At 39.5% G+C, this 18430-nt stretch overlaps 2 protein-coding genes and 1 long non-coding RNA gene across 5 annotated transcripts in view; 1 reads left to right on the top strand and 2 right to left on the bottom strand.

Annotated features, from left to right (window-relative positions):
• Positions 1–181, bottom strand: part of NFX1 (nuclear transcription factor, X-box binding 1) — a 63739-nt gene extending 63558 nt beyond the window's left edge. For all 3 annotated transcript variants that reach the window (XR_013759647.1, XM_079113241.1, XM_079113242.1), the window contains exon 1: positions 51–181. Coding sequence is in view for 2 of the 3 variants with exons in the window: in XM_079113241.1 (XP_078969367.1) it covers positions 51–75 (25 nt within the window). In the remaining variant the exon portion in view is untranslated. The remainder of the gene's footprint in view (positions 1–50) is intronic.
• Positions 182–3880: 3699 nt separating this feature from the next.
• CHMP5 (charged multivesicular body protein 5) lies at positions 3881–18297 on the bottom strand. Its single transcript, XM_079113275.1, has 8 exons — positions 18142–18297; positions 17203–17307; positions 15408–15454; positions 12991–13084; positions 12759–12830; positions 9427–9535; positions 7608–7720; positions 3881–4899 (listed from the first exon to the last, which is right to left on the bottom strand). Exons 1-8 carry the CDS (start codon positions 18208–18210, stop codon positions 4849–4851), a joined length of 660 nt encoding a protein of 219 aa, XP_078969401.1. The 5' UTR covers positions 18211–18297; the 3' UTR covers positions 3881–4848.
• On the top strand, positions 13097–14179 carry LOC306645440. The gene is made up of 2 exons (XR_013759652.1): positions 13097–13568; positions 13660–14179. It is a non-coding gene; the product is annotated as an uncharacterized lncRNA (long non-coding RNA).
• Positions 18298–18430: the final 133 nt, after the last annotated feature.

Raw genomic sequence — 18430 nt, 5'->3', positions numbered from 1 at the left:
AACTGCCTTTCCCTGAGAAGGGCCCAGTCCCGCGCGGGCCAGGACAGTACCTGAGACAGGAGGCGCCTCCGCCATCCCGTGCCGCAGCACCTAAAGCGAGCCCCGCAGCCAAGAGAGCGCTGTCACCCGGTCACGTGCCCCTAACTTCCGGCGCCGCGAGACGATTCGCATCTGCGCGCCAGGTTGACTGCCACAGAGATTGCGCGGCCTGAATCGAATGACTCGCGAGTCCGTGACGTCAGACAGACGCGCCCGGCGGAAGGAGACTAGTAGCTGGTGGCAAGTAGAGGTGGCCAAAGATTGTACAAGGCAGAGCGGGGACTTGCGTAATATGCTTGTTTTTCTTTTTGCGATGCGCGGTGTTCTCCAGCTACGACGCCCTTTTACCTCGCCAACCAGCCAACTTCAACTGATCGTCAAGAGTCAGCTCAGACCTCACCTTCTCAGAATAGTTGAGGCTTGGAATTAAACGACAACAATAAAAACAACAACAAAAACCTAATCGGGCTCTCTAGCGCCCGCCTGTAATTCCAGCTACTCCGGAGTCCAAGACGGTGATGGGAAATTCTAGGTCTGCCTGGATAATTTTAGGAAGACCGTGCCTTTTTTTTTTTTTTTTTTTTTTAACCGCTGGGGATGTAGCTTAAACGACAAATATAGATGGACACCAAACGACGGAGAAAGTTTGGAGTTACTATTAAAGGATAAATTTTTAAATGAATGTGTGAAGTTGTTCTGTGGTGGGTTTTACCAACCAGCTTAGTTAAGGACTTCTAAAAGTAATGGGAAAACAAGTGGGCAATAATTATGAAAAGGCTTCACTGATGGTAAAGAAATGCAAAAATTTTAAATAAGGTTTTAGTTTTGGTTTTGCCTGTCATTTCCAGAAATTAAAAACAGAGCCAAGATGTCTGACAGTTTATTAATAAAAGCAAAGAAAAAAATCTCAAATCAGTTCCCTAACTTTCCACCTTAAGAAACTATAAAAGAGAGCAAACTAAATGAAAGCGAGCACAATAATAAAGATCAAACCAGAAATTAGTGGAAAACAGAAAAGAAAAATCCACAATGTAGTTCACTGAACAAAACCGACAAAATGGACAAACTTTTAGCTAAACTAAGGAAAAAAAAAAGATTTGACTTTCTAAAATTAGCAATGGAAGAGGGGGCATTACCTTCAACCGTAGAGAATCAAAAGGAAATACCATGAACAACCCTATGTCAACAAATTCTTAGAAAAAATGAACAACTGCCAAAACTGACTCAAGAATAAATAGAAAAATCTGAGTAGTCCCAAGAGTAGAGATTAAATTAATAACCAAAAAACTTACCCCCAAAGAATAAGCCCAAGCACAGATGGCTTAAGAATTTTTTCAAATGGCTTACCATTTTTTCAAAGAGCGAACCTCAGTCTTTCACAAACTCTTTAAAATACAGAGGGGGTACTTCCCCACTCATTCCATGGATGAGAACACCCCTGCCTTAAGCTGCAGAAATGGATGGTAATTGTTCATACTGGTCAGGCACCCTAGGGCAGTGGGTGCAACTTTAACTTTTTTTCCCTCAACTTTGGCTACTTTAAGGCCTACCTACCTGACAAGCTGTTAAAAATCCAAGTATCCATACTGTATCCAGATTTATTATATCAGCAGGCATGGTAGTACATGCCTATAATTCCCAGCAACTCAAGAGGGTAAGGTAGGAGGAGCAAGTTACAGGCCAACCTGGGCAACTTCACAAGACTCTGTCTCGAGATGAAAAAAGTACTAAGGTGGGAGAGGAAAGCTAAAACATGGGTAACAAGTATAAGTGCCACACTTACTCTCACATGTCATTCTAGTTTACTGCCCCACTTCTGCTAAACTCAAGAGTTGACAAATTAAAACCTAAGATCACTTGCACTCAATTCTGCTTCTAATGGTTAACAGCCAGGTGCAGCAGTGACACTTGTAATCCCAGCATCTGGGGAGGCTGAAGCAGGAGGGTTGCAAGTACAAGGCCAGCTCAGAAACTTAGCAAGACTCTGTCTCAAAATTTTTTAAAAAGGGCCGGGTGTGTGACTCAGTGGTAGATAACCTCTGGGTTCAATCCCTAGTACCAAAGAGCAGGGGGGTGCCAAAAGCCAATGAATTGAAGATTTTAGATAGAATGATTGTTCCTTTTAAGACTAATGTATATAGTCCAGCTGGAGGATCAAATATCAACCAATATATAGGTACTATGATTTGGATCTCTTCCCTTGAAACCCAGGTTGAAATCTAGTTTGCCATTTGGAGGGTACTAAGAGTAGGACTTTTAAGGGGTGATTAGGCCACAAGAGCTCTGCCCTCATGAATGAATTAAGTCTGTTATGATGGGAGAGGTTTGGTTATAAAAGGTGGTAACCTTTTGCCCTCCTGTTTACTGTCTCTCATGCTCTTACCATGTAATATTTTCCTCCATATTAAGTTGCAGCAAGAAGGTCCTCACCAAATCCAACCCCTGGACCTAGGAATTCCTAGCCCACAGAACTGTGAGTCAAACAAACTTCTATTGTTTAAATTTTATCCAGTCTGTGGTATTTTGTTACAACATAAAACAGACTTAGACTATGGGTCTTGGCTAACATTAACTTGAGAAAGAATAAAGGAAGAATGTCTTCTGAGTGAACCCTAAGATGAGCTTAATTTGGCTGTTAGATTTTAGTTAATGTGGGGCATTTAAATGAATAAGCCCAGAATTGAAAATAAGGAGAGATCAAGTTTAGTGACAGTAATAGTTGAAATCTAGGTGAGAATACTCAAGGAGAGTATTGATGTTCTGTCAAAGTTAAACCTATAGTCTTGAGTTTCCTAATATGTAACAAAAATGTAATCTAAACTATGTGGTCAAAATGTAGCCATTTTGAGCCCCCCAATATATTACCTTGTATTCCAATCACAATGCCTATAGTGTAGATGATCCAATCATAACCATAGCCCTTCCCCTTCCCCTCCCCAATTTTAAAATTAGTCAATCGTAGATTGTAACACCGAAATCCTCCTATCAGAGCAAGAGGCAGTGCTGTTAGGGATAATAACCTGGGCAGACTTCCTGCCCCCTGTGCTTGCTTGCCAGCATTTTTGGTAGCACACCCTTCTGCAGAAGTAAAATTTGCCTTGCTAAGTAACTTTTAAATGTGTCTGATTTATTGTGCTTGGTTTATTGTGGCACCCCAGTATTCCTAACGAGTATCGATTGGAATTATAATGGAAGAAATATTTAAGGGGCTGACTGAGAAAGAGAAGTCCATTGAAGAGAATAAGTGTCCAGAGAAAGAGAGAACTCAGAGAAGACAAGAAAGGTTTTAAGAAGGTATTGATGAATATTGTAATGCTTGCTCCCAGTGGAGGCTTCTTGAGAGTGAGGCCAGTGGGGGTGGGAGAGAGTTATAAACATGTTTCATTCCCACCTATAACTAAACAGTGAACTTTATTTTTTTTTTTTTTTGGGGGGGGGGAACTAGGGATTGAACTCAGGCACCCTCAACCACTCAGCCACATCCCCAGCCCTGTTTTGTATTTTATTTAGAGACAGGGTTTCACTGAGTTGCTTAGTGCCTCACTTCTGCTGAGGCTGGCTTTGAACTTTCAATCCTCCTGCCCCAGCCTCCCAGGCCACTGGTACTACAGATGTGTGCCACCGGCCTAAACAATGAACTTTTCAAAAGAGGAACTGTGACTATTTTTTGTATTCCCTCGACTGGCATAGAGACTTCTACAGATCTAGTGTTTAGTAAGTGTTTATTAGTTTGAACTACAGACACACGAAAGACTGGTACACATGGCACTGTGTACCCAGCCATGCTAGAGGGGTAATGCTGTTGGTGAGAGGTTGAGTGAGGAAGAATCGTGAAAGACCCTAAAATCAGGCAGGAGTTTGGACTTGTTGTAGCACTCCAGGCACCCTGCAAGAAAAGAATGAAGCCCCCACTTTTTTTTTTTATTGTTAATAATCCCTCAAATGAGAATATAGCACACTGCCAGTAACAAAGTAGTTATGACCTTTATCTCAAGCACAATTTTACTAATAAGGAAATAGACATTTACAGAAGTCAAGTAGACTTAGTAGATAGTATACCAAGGGCCCAAGTCCAGATTATTACTCGCTCTTACCTCTGTACAACAATGCTATTGGTTAAATTTGGTTTCTGTAGTAGTGGAGATCTTAGGCTGAAGTGATATTAAAATTGTATCCTTTTGAAAAATATTTATTGAGTATAAATAAATGTCCTATACATTAAATATCAAGAAATAGTCATTATTGATTACAAGTCAGGCTGTAATACTGAGGGAACCATAGAGTCAAAATATCCACTTGTGATACAGTAGTCACAATTCCATTCCAACACTGGACACGGTAATGATTTGCTCACAAGACACAACAAAACCTATCAAAAAAGCCATCACTTTGAACCACCAATATACCACAATAGAAAATGATTTTGAATCATAATATGAACAGTCTCAAAAATCTTATCTTTTATCAATTTATCAGGTCACATTGAGACTGCAGAGTTACACTGTCACAAAATTTAAAGACTTCATCTCCTCGGTTTTATTTCAGATTATTATAATGAGTGAAAATGAGTCATACAAAGCCAAAGATACTTTTAAGTTAATCTTTCATAAGAGAAAAAGAATCAAATTTTAGTATAAGAAACCTTCCTCCAAGCAGTGAATTTCTTACCGGAAAAAAATAAAAGAGCAGTGTAATTAACCTTTCCTTCAAAGAAAGGAAAGAAACTTAAATCTGTTATGGAAAATCTAGATATATTTCCTAGTCCCACAATATGTGTTTATTTTTCATGTGTACTTGAATGATGCAAGTCTATGAAGCAGGTATCTGTGGCAATCCAAATTCATCCACCAGGACTCCATCCTGTGAAAAGGAATCAAGGTTTAGTGCTACTATTTTTCATTTGATAAAAAATGGTTACACACACTTAGTAGCCAAAACACATTTCTAAGTGTTTAATCAATCAAAACCCAAATCCCACTCAGATGCCAATAATGGAGGGCTGGGGTTGTGGCTCAGTGGTAGAGTGCTTGCTTAGCATGTGTGAGGCTCTGGGTTAGAGCCTCAGCAACCACATAAAAATAAATAAAGTAAAGGTATTGTGTCCATCTATAACTGGAAAAAAAAATGGAGCTTTTTAATGGAATTTTTTAAGAGGGTATGTGTATGATGAACTAGGCAAAATTTGTTTTTGTTTTTGTTTTTTGGTACTGGGGATTGAACCCAGTGGCGCTTAAACACTGAACCATATCCTAAATCCTTTTTTATATTTTATTGAAAGACAGGATCTCACTGAGTTGCTTAGTGTCTCACTAAGTTGCTGAGGCTGGTTTTGAACCCACAATCCTCCTGCCTCAGCCTCCCAAACTGAAGGGATTGCGCCTGGTTCCAGACAAAGAATTAGAAAGGATTAAAAGGGATGATCCTTTACAGGGTAAAGTAAGCACGAATGAGAAAAAAGAGAAATACAAGAATAAATCTAAAAACGGAAATAAGCTAGGTCCAGTGGTGTGCACCTGTAGTCCCAGCTACTCTAAAGGTTGAGGCAGGAGGATCCCTTGAGCCCACTCGAGTTCTAGACTAGCTTGGGCAACGAAGCAAGACCCCACCCCATCTCAAAAAACAAAACAAAAAACATCAAAATAGGAGAAAGGGGGGTTGGAAGTGTCAAGGAGGAAAGGCTGAGGAGGTAGACCTTGCCGCTAGATTTGAATTTTCACTCTGATCTCTACAGTGGACCAAACCTTTTTTAGCCTCTTATAATCTTGAATTGGCAGTGCCCTCACACAGACAAGCAGTTATTTCCAATACCATACTTTACTATAAAATCACAGCAGAGGTATCATTTAAGAAACCCTATCCCCACAGCACATTTTACTTGGGAATCTGACCTTCTAAAAGTGGAAATAATATAGATGCTCTGGGGACTCATTATGAGGGAATTAAAAAGGTGAGCAATGGTAGTATTCATAAAGATTATTTCAGGCAGGGGACATAGCTCAGTGGTAAAAGTGCTTGCCTAGCATGTGTGAAAGTGTGAGGTCCTGGGTTTGATCCCTAACACTACAAGCAAAACAAAACAAAACAAAAACTATTCCAGGAGTGCTGAGAAAAAGCAACCTATGCATCTGGAACCATGGAGTGGCCAGAGGTGAGAGTGGGGGTAGGTCAAATGGGGTTGGCAGTACAGATAGGCAAAATTCCCTCAGGCTCAAGGGAGAAAGGAGGAGGATAACAGGAAGATGCACAGTCACAGAAACCAGCTATAAGGGACCTGAGAAATTCCTTGCTCCCCTCCCTTTGCTCCTCACATTTCACAGGTGGGAAAACACAATGAGGTTCCTGAGAAGACATGAATTTTTAATTTGCTTAAAATCACATAGTGAATAAAGGCAGAGCTAGGACTGGCTCCTATTAAAATATTCTATCAATTACCTGTGTATACTCAGTGTGTATACTAGGGGGTCAGACAACACCAGGGCTATAAATGTCCAGTGGCAACAGAAACTATAATACATTACTTTAGAAACTAAAATGGAGTAAATAAGATTTCTATAAGCAATAAAATAATCTATCTACAATAATGCCAACTATGTAGATATAGATGGGGCTTTAAATTTGTAAAATCCTTTACATACAATATTTAAATTGTTCTGCACAATAATTATGTGAAATACTTGCAATTATCTGCATCTTGCATGTGCAAGGAACAGGAAAGCTCAAGATAGCTAAAAGATCTGCCATACTGCCTGATAGCCTGATTTTTTTTTTTTTTTTTTTTTAACCTTGTTGAATTAGAATCTTTCTGCATTATTCTTTTGAGACAGGGTCTTGCTATGCTGCTCAGGCTGGCCCTCGAACTCGCAATCCTGCCTCAGCCTCCTAAGTAGCTAGGTTACAGATATGCACCACCACACCCAGCTTACACTAAGTTTTATACTTAAATTATTAATCTCTAGTTTAAAAATTCCACTCAATCATTAACTAGTTTGTCTGGAGAGAGGGACTTTCTTTTACACTGTTGCCTAGCAAGGCTCACGCAAGTGCTGCTGATGAGTTACCAGGAAATGTTTACAATCTGGGTTGGAGGTGGGAGTGTACCTCAGTGACAGGGCACTTGCTTAGTTAGCATCAGCAAGTCCCTGGGTTTGATCTCCAGAGCCACAAAACAAAAACACAAAAAACAAAAAAAACCCTGGACTGGGAATGTAGCTCAGTAGTACAGTACTTGCCTCGTGTGTACAAGGCTCTGGATTCAGTCCCCAGTACCACACACAAACAAAAAGTCTAAAACCTATAAACAGTATCCAGTGCTAGCTCACAACAAGAGTGCTTATGTGCATTATAGAAATTGTCTTGGTATAGAGACAGTCCTGGCTTCAGGGGCACTATTTATGCAGCCTATACATTCACTGTCTGAAGCAGGAAAACTGGACTTTCAAGGGTTCCCAAAATAATGACCAGGATTGTGTTTTCTTGTTCTAACTTAAGACTATCTTTCATATTCCCAGACTGTTGGGCATAAAACCTTTTCTATGTTGTAGAGAAATATCAGCAGAAAAGGATTTCACCTTGTTTTTTGTGTCAGTGGGAACACCCTCTGGAATTGCAGGTGCAGATGCTGCTTCATCCAAATAAGAACTATCCTCGTCAGCCAGAAGCTCATCACCCAGTGCATCCAACTCTGAAATTAAAAGTTAACATTTCAAAAAAAATATAAGCAAGAAAATTGGCAGCTGTTAAAAAAAATTAGTGATTCGCAATAACATGAAAATTTAAGAACAAAGGGAAAAGGATTACCAAAAAATTCTAAAATTCAAGAAAACAAAAGATGAAGATTACAAGAAACTTTCCAGGAAATTTATATGGTAAAATCTATGAAAAGCAAAAAGGAAAAAAACCAACAGCCATTTCACAGGCTTATGGGACCCCCCCTCTTTTTTTGGGGAGGGTGTACTGGAGATTGAACCCAAGGGCACTTTACCATTGAGCTATATCCCCAGCCCTTTTTTGTATTTTATTTAGAGACAGGGTCTCACTGAGTTGCTTAGGGTCTTGGTAAGTTGCTGAGTCTGGCTTTGAACTTGCAATCCTTCTGCCTCAGCCTCCTGAGCTGCTGGGATTACAAGCGTGCACCACCACACCTGGCCCCCAGTCTTTTATTTTTCTCTCATTGATGGATTTGAAAAGAAAGTAGTGAAAGGAGGCATGAGATTGTTGTATATTGGGTGAGCATTGTAAAAAATCAGGCTCTAGAAGTGTCTACAGTGAAATGAATTGGAAATAGCCGGGAGGTTTTTTTTTTCTTTTTGGTGTGGGGGGGTATTGGGCCTGAACCACATCCCCAGACCTTTATATTTTTTTAAATTTGAGACAAGATCTCACTAAGTTGCTTAGACCTTGCCAAGCTGCTTAGAATGGCCTTGAACTTGAGATCCTTGTGAGTTGCTGGGATTACAGGTATGCGCCACCATGCCGAGCTAACCAGGAAGAATGACAATAGTAGGTACAGATTGATCAGGGGAAAATCAAGAGAGGAAATGAAAAGAAAGAAAGAAATGAATGGAAAAAAAGAAAAAGAATCGAGGCAAAAATAGAACATGAAGAGAGAGCAAAAAGCAGCAGTAACATGACAGGGAAATCATGCCACAGAAAATCTAGTGTACAGTGGTTCTTTAATCTACTCAGTTTCATCTTTTGCATGAGTACAACAATAGCTTTTAGACTCCTCTCCCTGAAGCCACTCAACAATCCTTCCCATTTATTTTGTGCTAACCTCTTCTCATCCTTTAAGACCCATGCCTGTCCCTCACCAGTAATTAGGTTAGATTCCCCCACTATAGGATCCCACAATATCTCCTTCTTCCCAATAATATGTGCTCTTATAACTAATTGATTACTTGAAGCAGGCAGTTTGTATTTTGCCCTCTGCTAGTGGAGAAGCTTCACAAATGCAGAGATCATATTTGTTTTCTTCAATACTGAATCCCTAGCACCTAGCACAGTGCCTGGAATGTGACAGATGCACACTAAGTATTTGCCAAGTATTGTTTCTTAATTTACTTTGCTTTTTTTAGGTAGTTGATTCCAAATAGGAAAATAGGGAAAACAAAATTAAAAGGAAAATAGGAAGGAAAGGTCAAGTCGAGGACACAGATAGTTTTACCATGTCAGCTTTTGCTGTACCTTCCTTCAGAGTTTCACCAGTGTTGCTCATGGAGCATGCAAGTCTGATGCAGGTGCCTCATAAGCTCTTTTCCCAGAGACTACCACAAACTAACTCTTAGGGAATTCTGATAGAAATTTTCACTGCTATTTGGGGAGAGGTCCCAGGAAGTTGCTCCTTTCCGATTCCAAAGCTATATATACATTGCTTGTCTTATAACTTACCTGCTTCTAGGTCATCTTCATCTAATTCTGGGGTGCCATAGCTGCGACTTAGTGCTTCTTGAATTTCATTTGCATCCTCCATCATATCCTCTAGCTGGTCTTGTAAATCCTACAGAAATTTATATGATGTGGTTTATTTTCCTCTAAGTACTCTCTTTCCTTGCATTCTTCTTCGAATCTTAGAACTAATTTTTGAAAAGACAATGTACATAAAATGCCAAGTATATAAATAGTTCCTTTTTTCTTTTTCTTTTTTTTTTTTTTTCAAAATAGTTCTTAATAATTGTTAGTTCACCTCCCTAGACCCACCCTTGACTAGTAACTGCTTTTAGACAATAACTGAGTAGACACTCTAAAGGATGGGTATGGTTAATTTCTGAATGCCTCCTCCTCCTTTTTTTTTTTTTTTTTAGTTTTTAGTTTTAGGGCCCTGTACATACTAAACACACCATCTACCACAGAGCTACACCCCAGTACCCTGAATGTCCTTTCTAATTAAAAGTATGAGAAAGAACATGTAAAAAATTACTTAAAATCAGAAGCCCAAAGATTTCCCCTAATAATAACTGTGAACATCACTAACCCTTATAATCCCCTTTCTATTTTGGTGGTAAAATATGATCTTAGAAATAAAGAATCAAATCTATGATTTTGCATTAGCTTTTAAAGGTGGCTCACAGAAATCAAGTCCTGTTTTGAAAACATGCTCATCATCTCCCTTCTATTATAGAAAGTTTTACATGAAACATTAAATCAAGAAACATCTAAACTATCAACACTTTTTAAGTTAATGAGAAAAGGAGGTAATTTTTTCCCCTCTTGGGCAGTGGGCATTGAACACAGGGCCTCATGCATGCTAGGCAAACGCCATACCACTGAGCCACATCCCCAGTCCCAAAGGAGGCAACTGATTCAAACAAATTACTCTTTGAGTCAGCCAAAAACAGACTATACTGTGTAGGGAAAGGGAGGCAACAGCAAAAACAAATGGATGGTACAAAAAGTTGTACTAGGCCACCTTAGATAGGGAAACACAGATAGAATCAGGATAGCTTGATATCTGAGACCAGGCTGGTGAAAAAAAATTGACTGAGGATATAAACCATCTGTGAATGATCGACCTGTACTTAAATAAAACTAGGAGACTACTATAAAGCCAGAAATAGTGTGAAATCAATCTTGAGAAGTAGCAGGGCATATGAAGGGCAGTTTAGATAAAATGGTTAGAAGCATAGACCCTGGAGTCAGAAATACCCAAATTCAAATTTTATATTACTTAATGAGAAGCAATATCTCTAAGATTTTATTTCCTCATTCATTAAATGAGATTATTAAGAGTCCTATCTCATAGGGCTACTGCAGGGATTCATTGCAATAATATAACAGAAAATATGTATTTTCTGTTGTGTCAGGATGTGCAGAACAACAATATGCATTCCACAGAGAGGGGACACAGTAGTGTTAACAGGTCAAAGGTCCAAATCAGCACCATTTATCATTCACAATTTCTAGAGCAATGTAACACACTTGAAAATTCCTTCATGACTTCCTGGTTTGTTTTTCCATATAGAAGTCAAAGTAAAATGGAGGGAAATTTTTGTTTTAAAGTAAAAGCTTTGCTTTTCTCCATTTCCAAGCAACAAATACCACAATGTGCTATAATAAGTAGAGTAAAACATTCTTCTACACAGAGAAGCACTGGCTGAAATACAGATTTAAAGGAAGTGAAGCCAGGTGTGATAGTGCATGCCTTAGCCTCTGAGTTGCTGGAATTATAGGCACACAAGGAGCCCTTGCTGGGTGCAGTGGTGCACTCCTATATCCTAGCAGCTAGGGGAGGCCGAGGCAGGAGGATTGTGAGTTCAAAGCTAGCCTCAGCCAAAAAGCGAGGTGCTAAGCAACTCAGTGAGAACCTGTCTTTAAATAAAATACAAAATAGGGCTGAGGATGTGGCTCAGTGGCCGAGTTCCCCTGAGTTCAATCTTTGGTATGGTGCCTACCCCCAGCCCCGCAAAAAACCAAACAAAACAAAACTAACAACAACAACAAAAAGGAGCCCTAAAAGTAGAAAATATTATTTTATATTGTTACCAAATGGTATTATACAAATAAGACAAGAATATACAGAACATTGTTCTCAGTGAATTTCCTGAGAAATTCATGAAGCTGAACTCCATATAAGCAGAAACTTGTGGACAGTTGGAAATGGTTAAGGGCAGTCTAAGGGATGCAAGAAAGAAATAAGACAGAGGAGGAATGCTTTCACTCTCAAAGACTGGCACTGCCAGAGAATACCTCATGGAGATAGTAAAATGCCTAGAATATAGTAACTGCTTATTCAAACACTGTCTGAATGGGGCCATACTGCTTTTTCTCCTTTAACAGACTCCTACTCATCCACTCATCTACCATAAAATACTGTCTGGACTCCAACTATGGCTAGACATTGTTCTAGACATTGGGGATACAACACTGAACAAAATCAAGTCCCTGCCATCAAGGGAAGAAACATTCTCGGCAGAAGGTAGAGATAAAGAACACTACTATAAACTCAGCAAAGAAACCTCTTTCTTCCCTTAGGTCACCACTTCCTCCCTCTGCTATCCCTCTTTATTTATTTTTTTTTTTGGGGTGCTAGGGATTGAACCCAGGGCCTTGTGCTTGCAATCAAGCACTCTACCAATTGAGCTATATCCCCAACCCCTCTGCTATCCCTCTTGCCATCTGGGCTGTTCACCTGACAGTTGAGTGCAGCCAGGCTTGAGGGCACAAAATCTAATCTCAAAAAGAAATGTTAACATTAAGGAACTAATGACTTCTTATTAAAATGTGAAAAGAATTACTACAAAGGAAACCAAATCTATTCCAGAAATTGTGTTCAGCACTTTATATACATACATTCATTAGACAATTGTGACAATACTGGCACATAGGCAGTAACATTGCTTCTTCATTATTGAAGAAACAAAGTAAAACTCTTTGAGTTACAAGTAACTACTGGGTGCTTATTATGTACCAAGCATTGTGTGTGTAGATACACTTACTCATTTATTTCCTCTGTGTAGTAACTATATGTAGTATTAGAATCTTTGTATCAACAACGTGGAAACTGAAAACATGGTATCTATTCCTGATTTTTTCTTTTTCAGGGCCGAGGACTGACCTCAGGGCCTTGCAGCGTACTAGGCAAGCACTCTGCCACTGAGCTAAATCCCCAAACCCTTGTTTCCTGATTTCAATCCCTCTTCTGTACTCTTTCCATTATGCAAACATTCATTCAGATCCTTTCAAAAACTAGTGTGCATTCTTGCAGAAACTAGTAAATATCTCACCTCAATCTGATCAATTTTCACTTGCTTGTATGCCTTCTTCATTTCCTTTACTCCCAGTTTCATAGCATCAACCTAAAAAAGTAGAAGAAAACCCAGTATCTTAAGAAGTCATGTTGATCAAACCGTCTTTTAAAAAACTATGGGAAACAAAACAAAAACAGGGAAAAGAGCTCACGAGTGAAACAATAAATATATAACATTAAAATAATGAAAACAGGTGATCTGGGATTACCGTGGTTTTGGTGTCCTTCAGTGATTGGATGGTGTAATTGGCTTGTTCCATGTTAAAGGACTGTTGGGCGAGGTTGTCCCGCTGCTGCTCATACCTTTTTAGAGTAAATTGAGAATGATAAAAGTGAGTCAGATTGAAATTCTCAGGAAGGAAGTATTCCTAACACTAAATAAGATCTTAAAAGAAAAAAGGTGGTGGTAGGGGGTCAAAATGCTTAAAAATTGATGTCTAAGACAGACCCTTTCTTTTGCAGGCATTTTAGTTATAACATTATTTTCTACTTAACAGTATAGCATTTGCTTTATCCAGTTTTGGTACATATCTTAAAATATGTGTTTATAATTATTTCCTAGAGCTGGGCATGGTGGTGCAAACTGTGAACATCCATGACTTGGGAGGGTGAGGCAGGAATATCACAAGTTCAAAGCCAGCTTCAGCAACTTAGTAAGGCCCTAAGAAACTGAGCAAGACCTTGTCTTAAAATAAAAAATAAAAAGAACTGGGGATGTGACTCAGTGGTTTAGCACCCCTGGGTTCAATCTGAGGCCAAAAAAAAAAAAAAAAAAAAATCCTCAAAAGTGGATCTGGGGATATAGCTCAGTTGGTAGAGTGCTTGCCTTTCAAGCACAAAGCCCCGGGTTCAATCCCCAGCACCGCAAAAAAAAAAAGAAGTAGATCTCTTGGAGCAAAGGGTAATACTATTTTTAAGGCTCTTCATACTTACAGCCAAATGTTTTTCCAATAGACTGAACTTCCTGAGGATATTTTACTAATCCTGTAGCCATAATTAGGTCATCCAACTGACTTAATATAATATCTGATACTTAAGATATGTTCATTAAAATAAAGTTTCATATCAAATTATGATACTACCTCAAAAACTTATGGTCCTTATACAGTATTTGGAACTATCCAATCAGAAGGAAAATTGTTAATTCATGGGGTAGGCAAAAGGAAGAAGAGTATGATTCCATTATGATTAAATTTCACTCCCTGGGTATGGTAGGGCACATCTATAATCCAAGCAACTCAGGAGCTAAGGTAGAAGGATTTCAAGTTTGAGGTCGGCCTCAGCAACTTAGTGAGACCCTGTCTCAAAATTTAAAAATAGGATGAGGGATATAGTTCTGTGGTCAAAGTGCCCCTGAATTCAATCTCCTGTACAAAATATGTGTGTGTGTGTGTGTGTGTGTGTGTGTGTGTGTATAAAGTTTACACAGAATATTTAAAAGGATAGGGAAATGCTTGTGATATAACATTAAGTAGAAAAGAATGACATATAATCCCACAATAATTTAAGTTTTCCTCTAAAAAATTATATGCACACATATCATGTATACACAAAGAAGAGAGACTAGAAGAAATCAGCATTCTAATGGTAGTTATTTCCACTAATAGAAATCTAAGTAAATATTCTTTCTTCTGCTCATGTTTATGTATTTTCCAAGCTTCTAAATGAACACATATTCCTTTTATAACAAAAAAAATTTGCTTTATAATTTCTCTTTCAAATGTGATCTAATCTAAAAGGAAGAAGATGGCATTTAATGTGTGATAAGTCATTGTAAAATTGGAATAGACTCCGGGCATGGTGGTTCATGCCTAGAATACCAGTGATTTGGGAGGGTGAAGCAGGAGGATCCTAAGTTGGAGGCCAGCCTCAGCAATTCATTGACACACCCAGCAATTTAGTGAGACCCTCTCTCAAAATAAAAAAAGACTAGCCCAGTGCTAAAGTAGTCCTGAATTCAAGTCCTAGTAACAAATTAAAAAATGGAATAAAAGATATCAACAATTTTTCTGGTTCCCTGTTAGCTGATTATGCCTGGCATCTACAACTCCTCAAAGAATTTCATCAGCTGAACAGTCCACAGTAAAAAAAAAAAAATGATACTACTTGGTTTCTGCTCAAATTCTGGGACACAGTCACCTAAAACAAAAAAAATTAAAGACTTTTAAGTCTACTCTGGTAAGAGGGAATATTCAGCATTCATATCTTTATAAAAAAAACAAAAAAGGCATACTAGCTAAATAATGTTAGAACCAAAAACTACATATCTGGTCAAGTCCAAATTAATAGTTATTAGCCACCTATGGCTACTTAAATTATTAAAATTAAATAAAATTAAAGCTTCTGTTCCTTAGTCATATTTCAAGTGCACAATTGCCACATGTTGCTAATAACTACTGTACTGGACTCACAGATATGGAACTTATCTAGTCAAAAGTTTTATTTAGACTACATTACAACAGATGTTGCTGAATAAGGGGAAAGTCTAGCTAACTATATTTAATTATATGTCAATAAAAACTTGTAATTAAATAAAGAATGCCTTGACAATGGTATAAAACCTGAAAGATCAGAAGACCATTTTGATTAAATCTGTTGAAGGGAAGGAGATTATGTTATAACTTACATCCTCTTTTGCTTTAAAACCCGCAAGGCTTTCTGCTTGACCATATTCTAAGAAGAAAAACAGATTTTAATAAAAAGAAAGCAGAAAACATACATATGGTAAAAACAAATCTCCAAGAGTTGGAAGTGTAAATTGGTGGTAGACAGCCTGCCTACCTTGCTTGAGGCCCTGGGTTGATCTCCAGCACTGAAACATACTGGCTCCCCAATTTTTTCTTCTCCCAAGCACTGATATTGTTTAGTCTTCAAGTCTTCGCTCCTGTCTTTTCATCCCAGAACTCAGTATCCTGAACTACTTTCCTTTTCCCTAATGTATATTATCTCAACCTCCAACTCCAACAGTGTCCCCCCTTTTTTTTTTTTTTGGTAGTATTAGGGATTGAACCCAGGGCCTGGTGCATGGTAGGCAAGTGCTCTACAAGTGAGGCAAGTGAGCTACATTCCCAATGCCATTTTATATATCCAGTTGCCTGAGGGAGATCCCCTCCTTGAACATCCTGCTCAAATTAAATGGAACATGCCCAAATTCCTCACTCTTATCTCAAATTGGAAATAACTAACAGTAGGATCACTAGCCAGGTACAGTGGTACACCTCTGTGATCCCAGTACCTCGGCAGGCTAAGAGACAGGAGGATGGCAAATTTGAGGCTGGACTCAGCAGTTTAGCAAGGCCATAAGCAACTCTGCCAGACCCTATCTCAGAATAAAAAATAATAAGAGCTGAGGATACACCTCAGTGATAAAACCCCTGGGTTCAGTCTCTAGTATCAAAAAACAAAAACAAAACAAAATGAAACAAAACCGAAAAACATAGAGCCACCAACCTCTCTCTTCTTAAGATTAAGAACATTTACATCTTATCTTTCCTTTCTCTGTTGTCTCCTCAGGCAGTCATCAGTGTTATTAATTTTTCGACTCACTCTCAAACTGACTCATTTTATATTATTCTTCTGACTACCTACCCGGTTTGGGCTTTCATCTCAAGTGTAGATGAGCTTTCCTGCTTCTATTCTTCACTTCACACCATCTTCTAAGGCTGGAAAAAGTCTTTCCTTTCTACTCTGTTCCATGTTATCATTTTATTTATCTCCTCCAATGTGGAAGGAAAAACAGATATTACCTCATGGAAGATAAAAACTAATATTTATTAAGTGCTACTAAGTTCTGATAGAGTACTGAGCAGGTCATATGAATTATCTCATTTAATTCTCACAGAATAAAGTATTATTATTCCCATTTCACAGATGGCACAACTGAGGTTCAGTGATGCCCTGGTTTACCTAGTTACAAGTTATGGAGGTAGAACAACCAAGACAGTTCTATATCCATAGTGTAGTCTCTTAAACATAATACCCTATGTTCCTAGTAACAGAAGAAAATGAGTGGATTTATCAAGGTCATGGCAGGTAGTAGTAGTCATAGTATTAGAACACTGGTCCAACATGCTGAGATCTGTCCTCTTTTTCCCAGCATGCCACTCCTTAACCAGATTATTATCCCTACTTGCCCTGACCAGCCTGGCAACTCACTGATCCTCAGCATAGATCAGTGAAATACATGAATTCCTATTTACATGCTTCTGGACACATAATTGACATCTCCCCTCCAGATCAAATGCCTCTCATATCCAGCCACAAAAATCTCCCTGAAGAATATACTTTCACATGTGTTTTCTCTTTACTAGACTGTGAGTATCTCTTCTGTATCCTTCACCCAGCCCCTATCACCAGGTGCTATTTCTACAGGTGCTCAAATTAGTCATAGTACCTTCTGTGGCAGCTGCCAATTACCATACCTTTGCAGGACCCTCTCTCATCTTTTTGATTTGATCCTTATACTTCACTAGCTCAGCATCCAATCGGGAAATCTTCTTGTCAATGGATTCTGCCCTGCTGTCCACCTTGAAGGAATATATAAAATGAAGTGGTAGTTATTGCAATATACTTACACAGGAAGGGGCAGGAGAAACAGGAAAATGGAGAAAGAAAAACAAAGGGAAGCATATAGTGAGGGGTGGAAAACTGTAGTTCACTCATCAGGGTATGATTCCCAGTAGGAAAGACTGGGGGGCTTTTATAATCTACAACGATCCCCTCCATTCCTATACATCAGATCCTCCCGAAGTGTGTTGGGGTAGAAAAACAACTTGAGAATTACTGGGCTGAACTGAGACTTCCCTGGATCATAGACTAGTCAGGCTGAGGGCTCAACAAGGAGATGCATGAAACGAACCAGTACCCATTGGACACCAGCTAAGGCTAGGTCTAATGCCACTCCCTAGGACAGAGATGATGGCCTAATCTGACGAGTTGGGACTCTGAATTTTATGTTACTGAGATCCAGATGTAGTAATTTATCAACAGAGAAAAGAACCCTGTCATGGGGAGGGATGGAAAAGGGGTAAAAGATTGGGCTGGATGAGGTGAAAAGGGTGTATGGGCCTAGGGCAAGTTGGGGTGAAGGAACCAAGGCAAGAGCTAGTGGACAGGGCAATGGCATTAGGATGGGTTGAGAGCAGGTAGAGCAAGGCAATGATGGGATTACAGAGTCCCTGGTTTGTGGCGTGAGGAATGACTTGGGAAAAAGGGATGAAAGGACGCTGTAGGTATGGAGAAGGCCGAGGTGTAATGGGCCCGGCTTCCGTAATGGGGTGGAGTAGGAGCTGGGAGCGGGGATAGGAGGGGTCGGGAATGTGAAAGGTCCTAAGACTACTTATGCATGATCAAGTGCCCACCGTGCCAATGCAGTCGGTCAGGCTTGGCGGCGGAGCCTTGGGTTTCGCTTTCCCGAAGAATCGATTCATCTTGGGCGACGGCGAAAAAACCCAAACACTGGAGGAAAACCAAAAACGGAAGCGGAGTCACTCCCGCTTCGACTTCCGGCTTCCCCATGCGCAAGCGCAGTGCTCCGGACCTTTTTTTCAAGTTTTTAGCCCCGCCTTCCCGGGGAGGAGCTCAGAGCATTGGGAGGGACCGGGGAAACCTGCAGGAGCAGGGGCCTCAGCGGAGGAAGTGGGCGGGACT

The sequence above is a fragment of the Sciurus vulgaris genome (assembly GCF_902686455.1).
Source record: "Sciurus vulgaris genome assembly, chromosome: 15".
Taxonomy (NCBI): Eukaryota; Metazoa; Chordata; class Mammalia; order Rodentia; family Sciuridae; genus Sciurus; species Sciurus vulgaris.
This window is presented reverse-complemented; position numbering and strand designations above follow the sequence as displayed.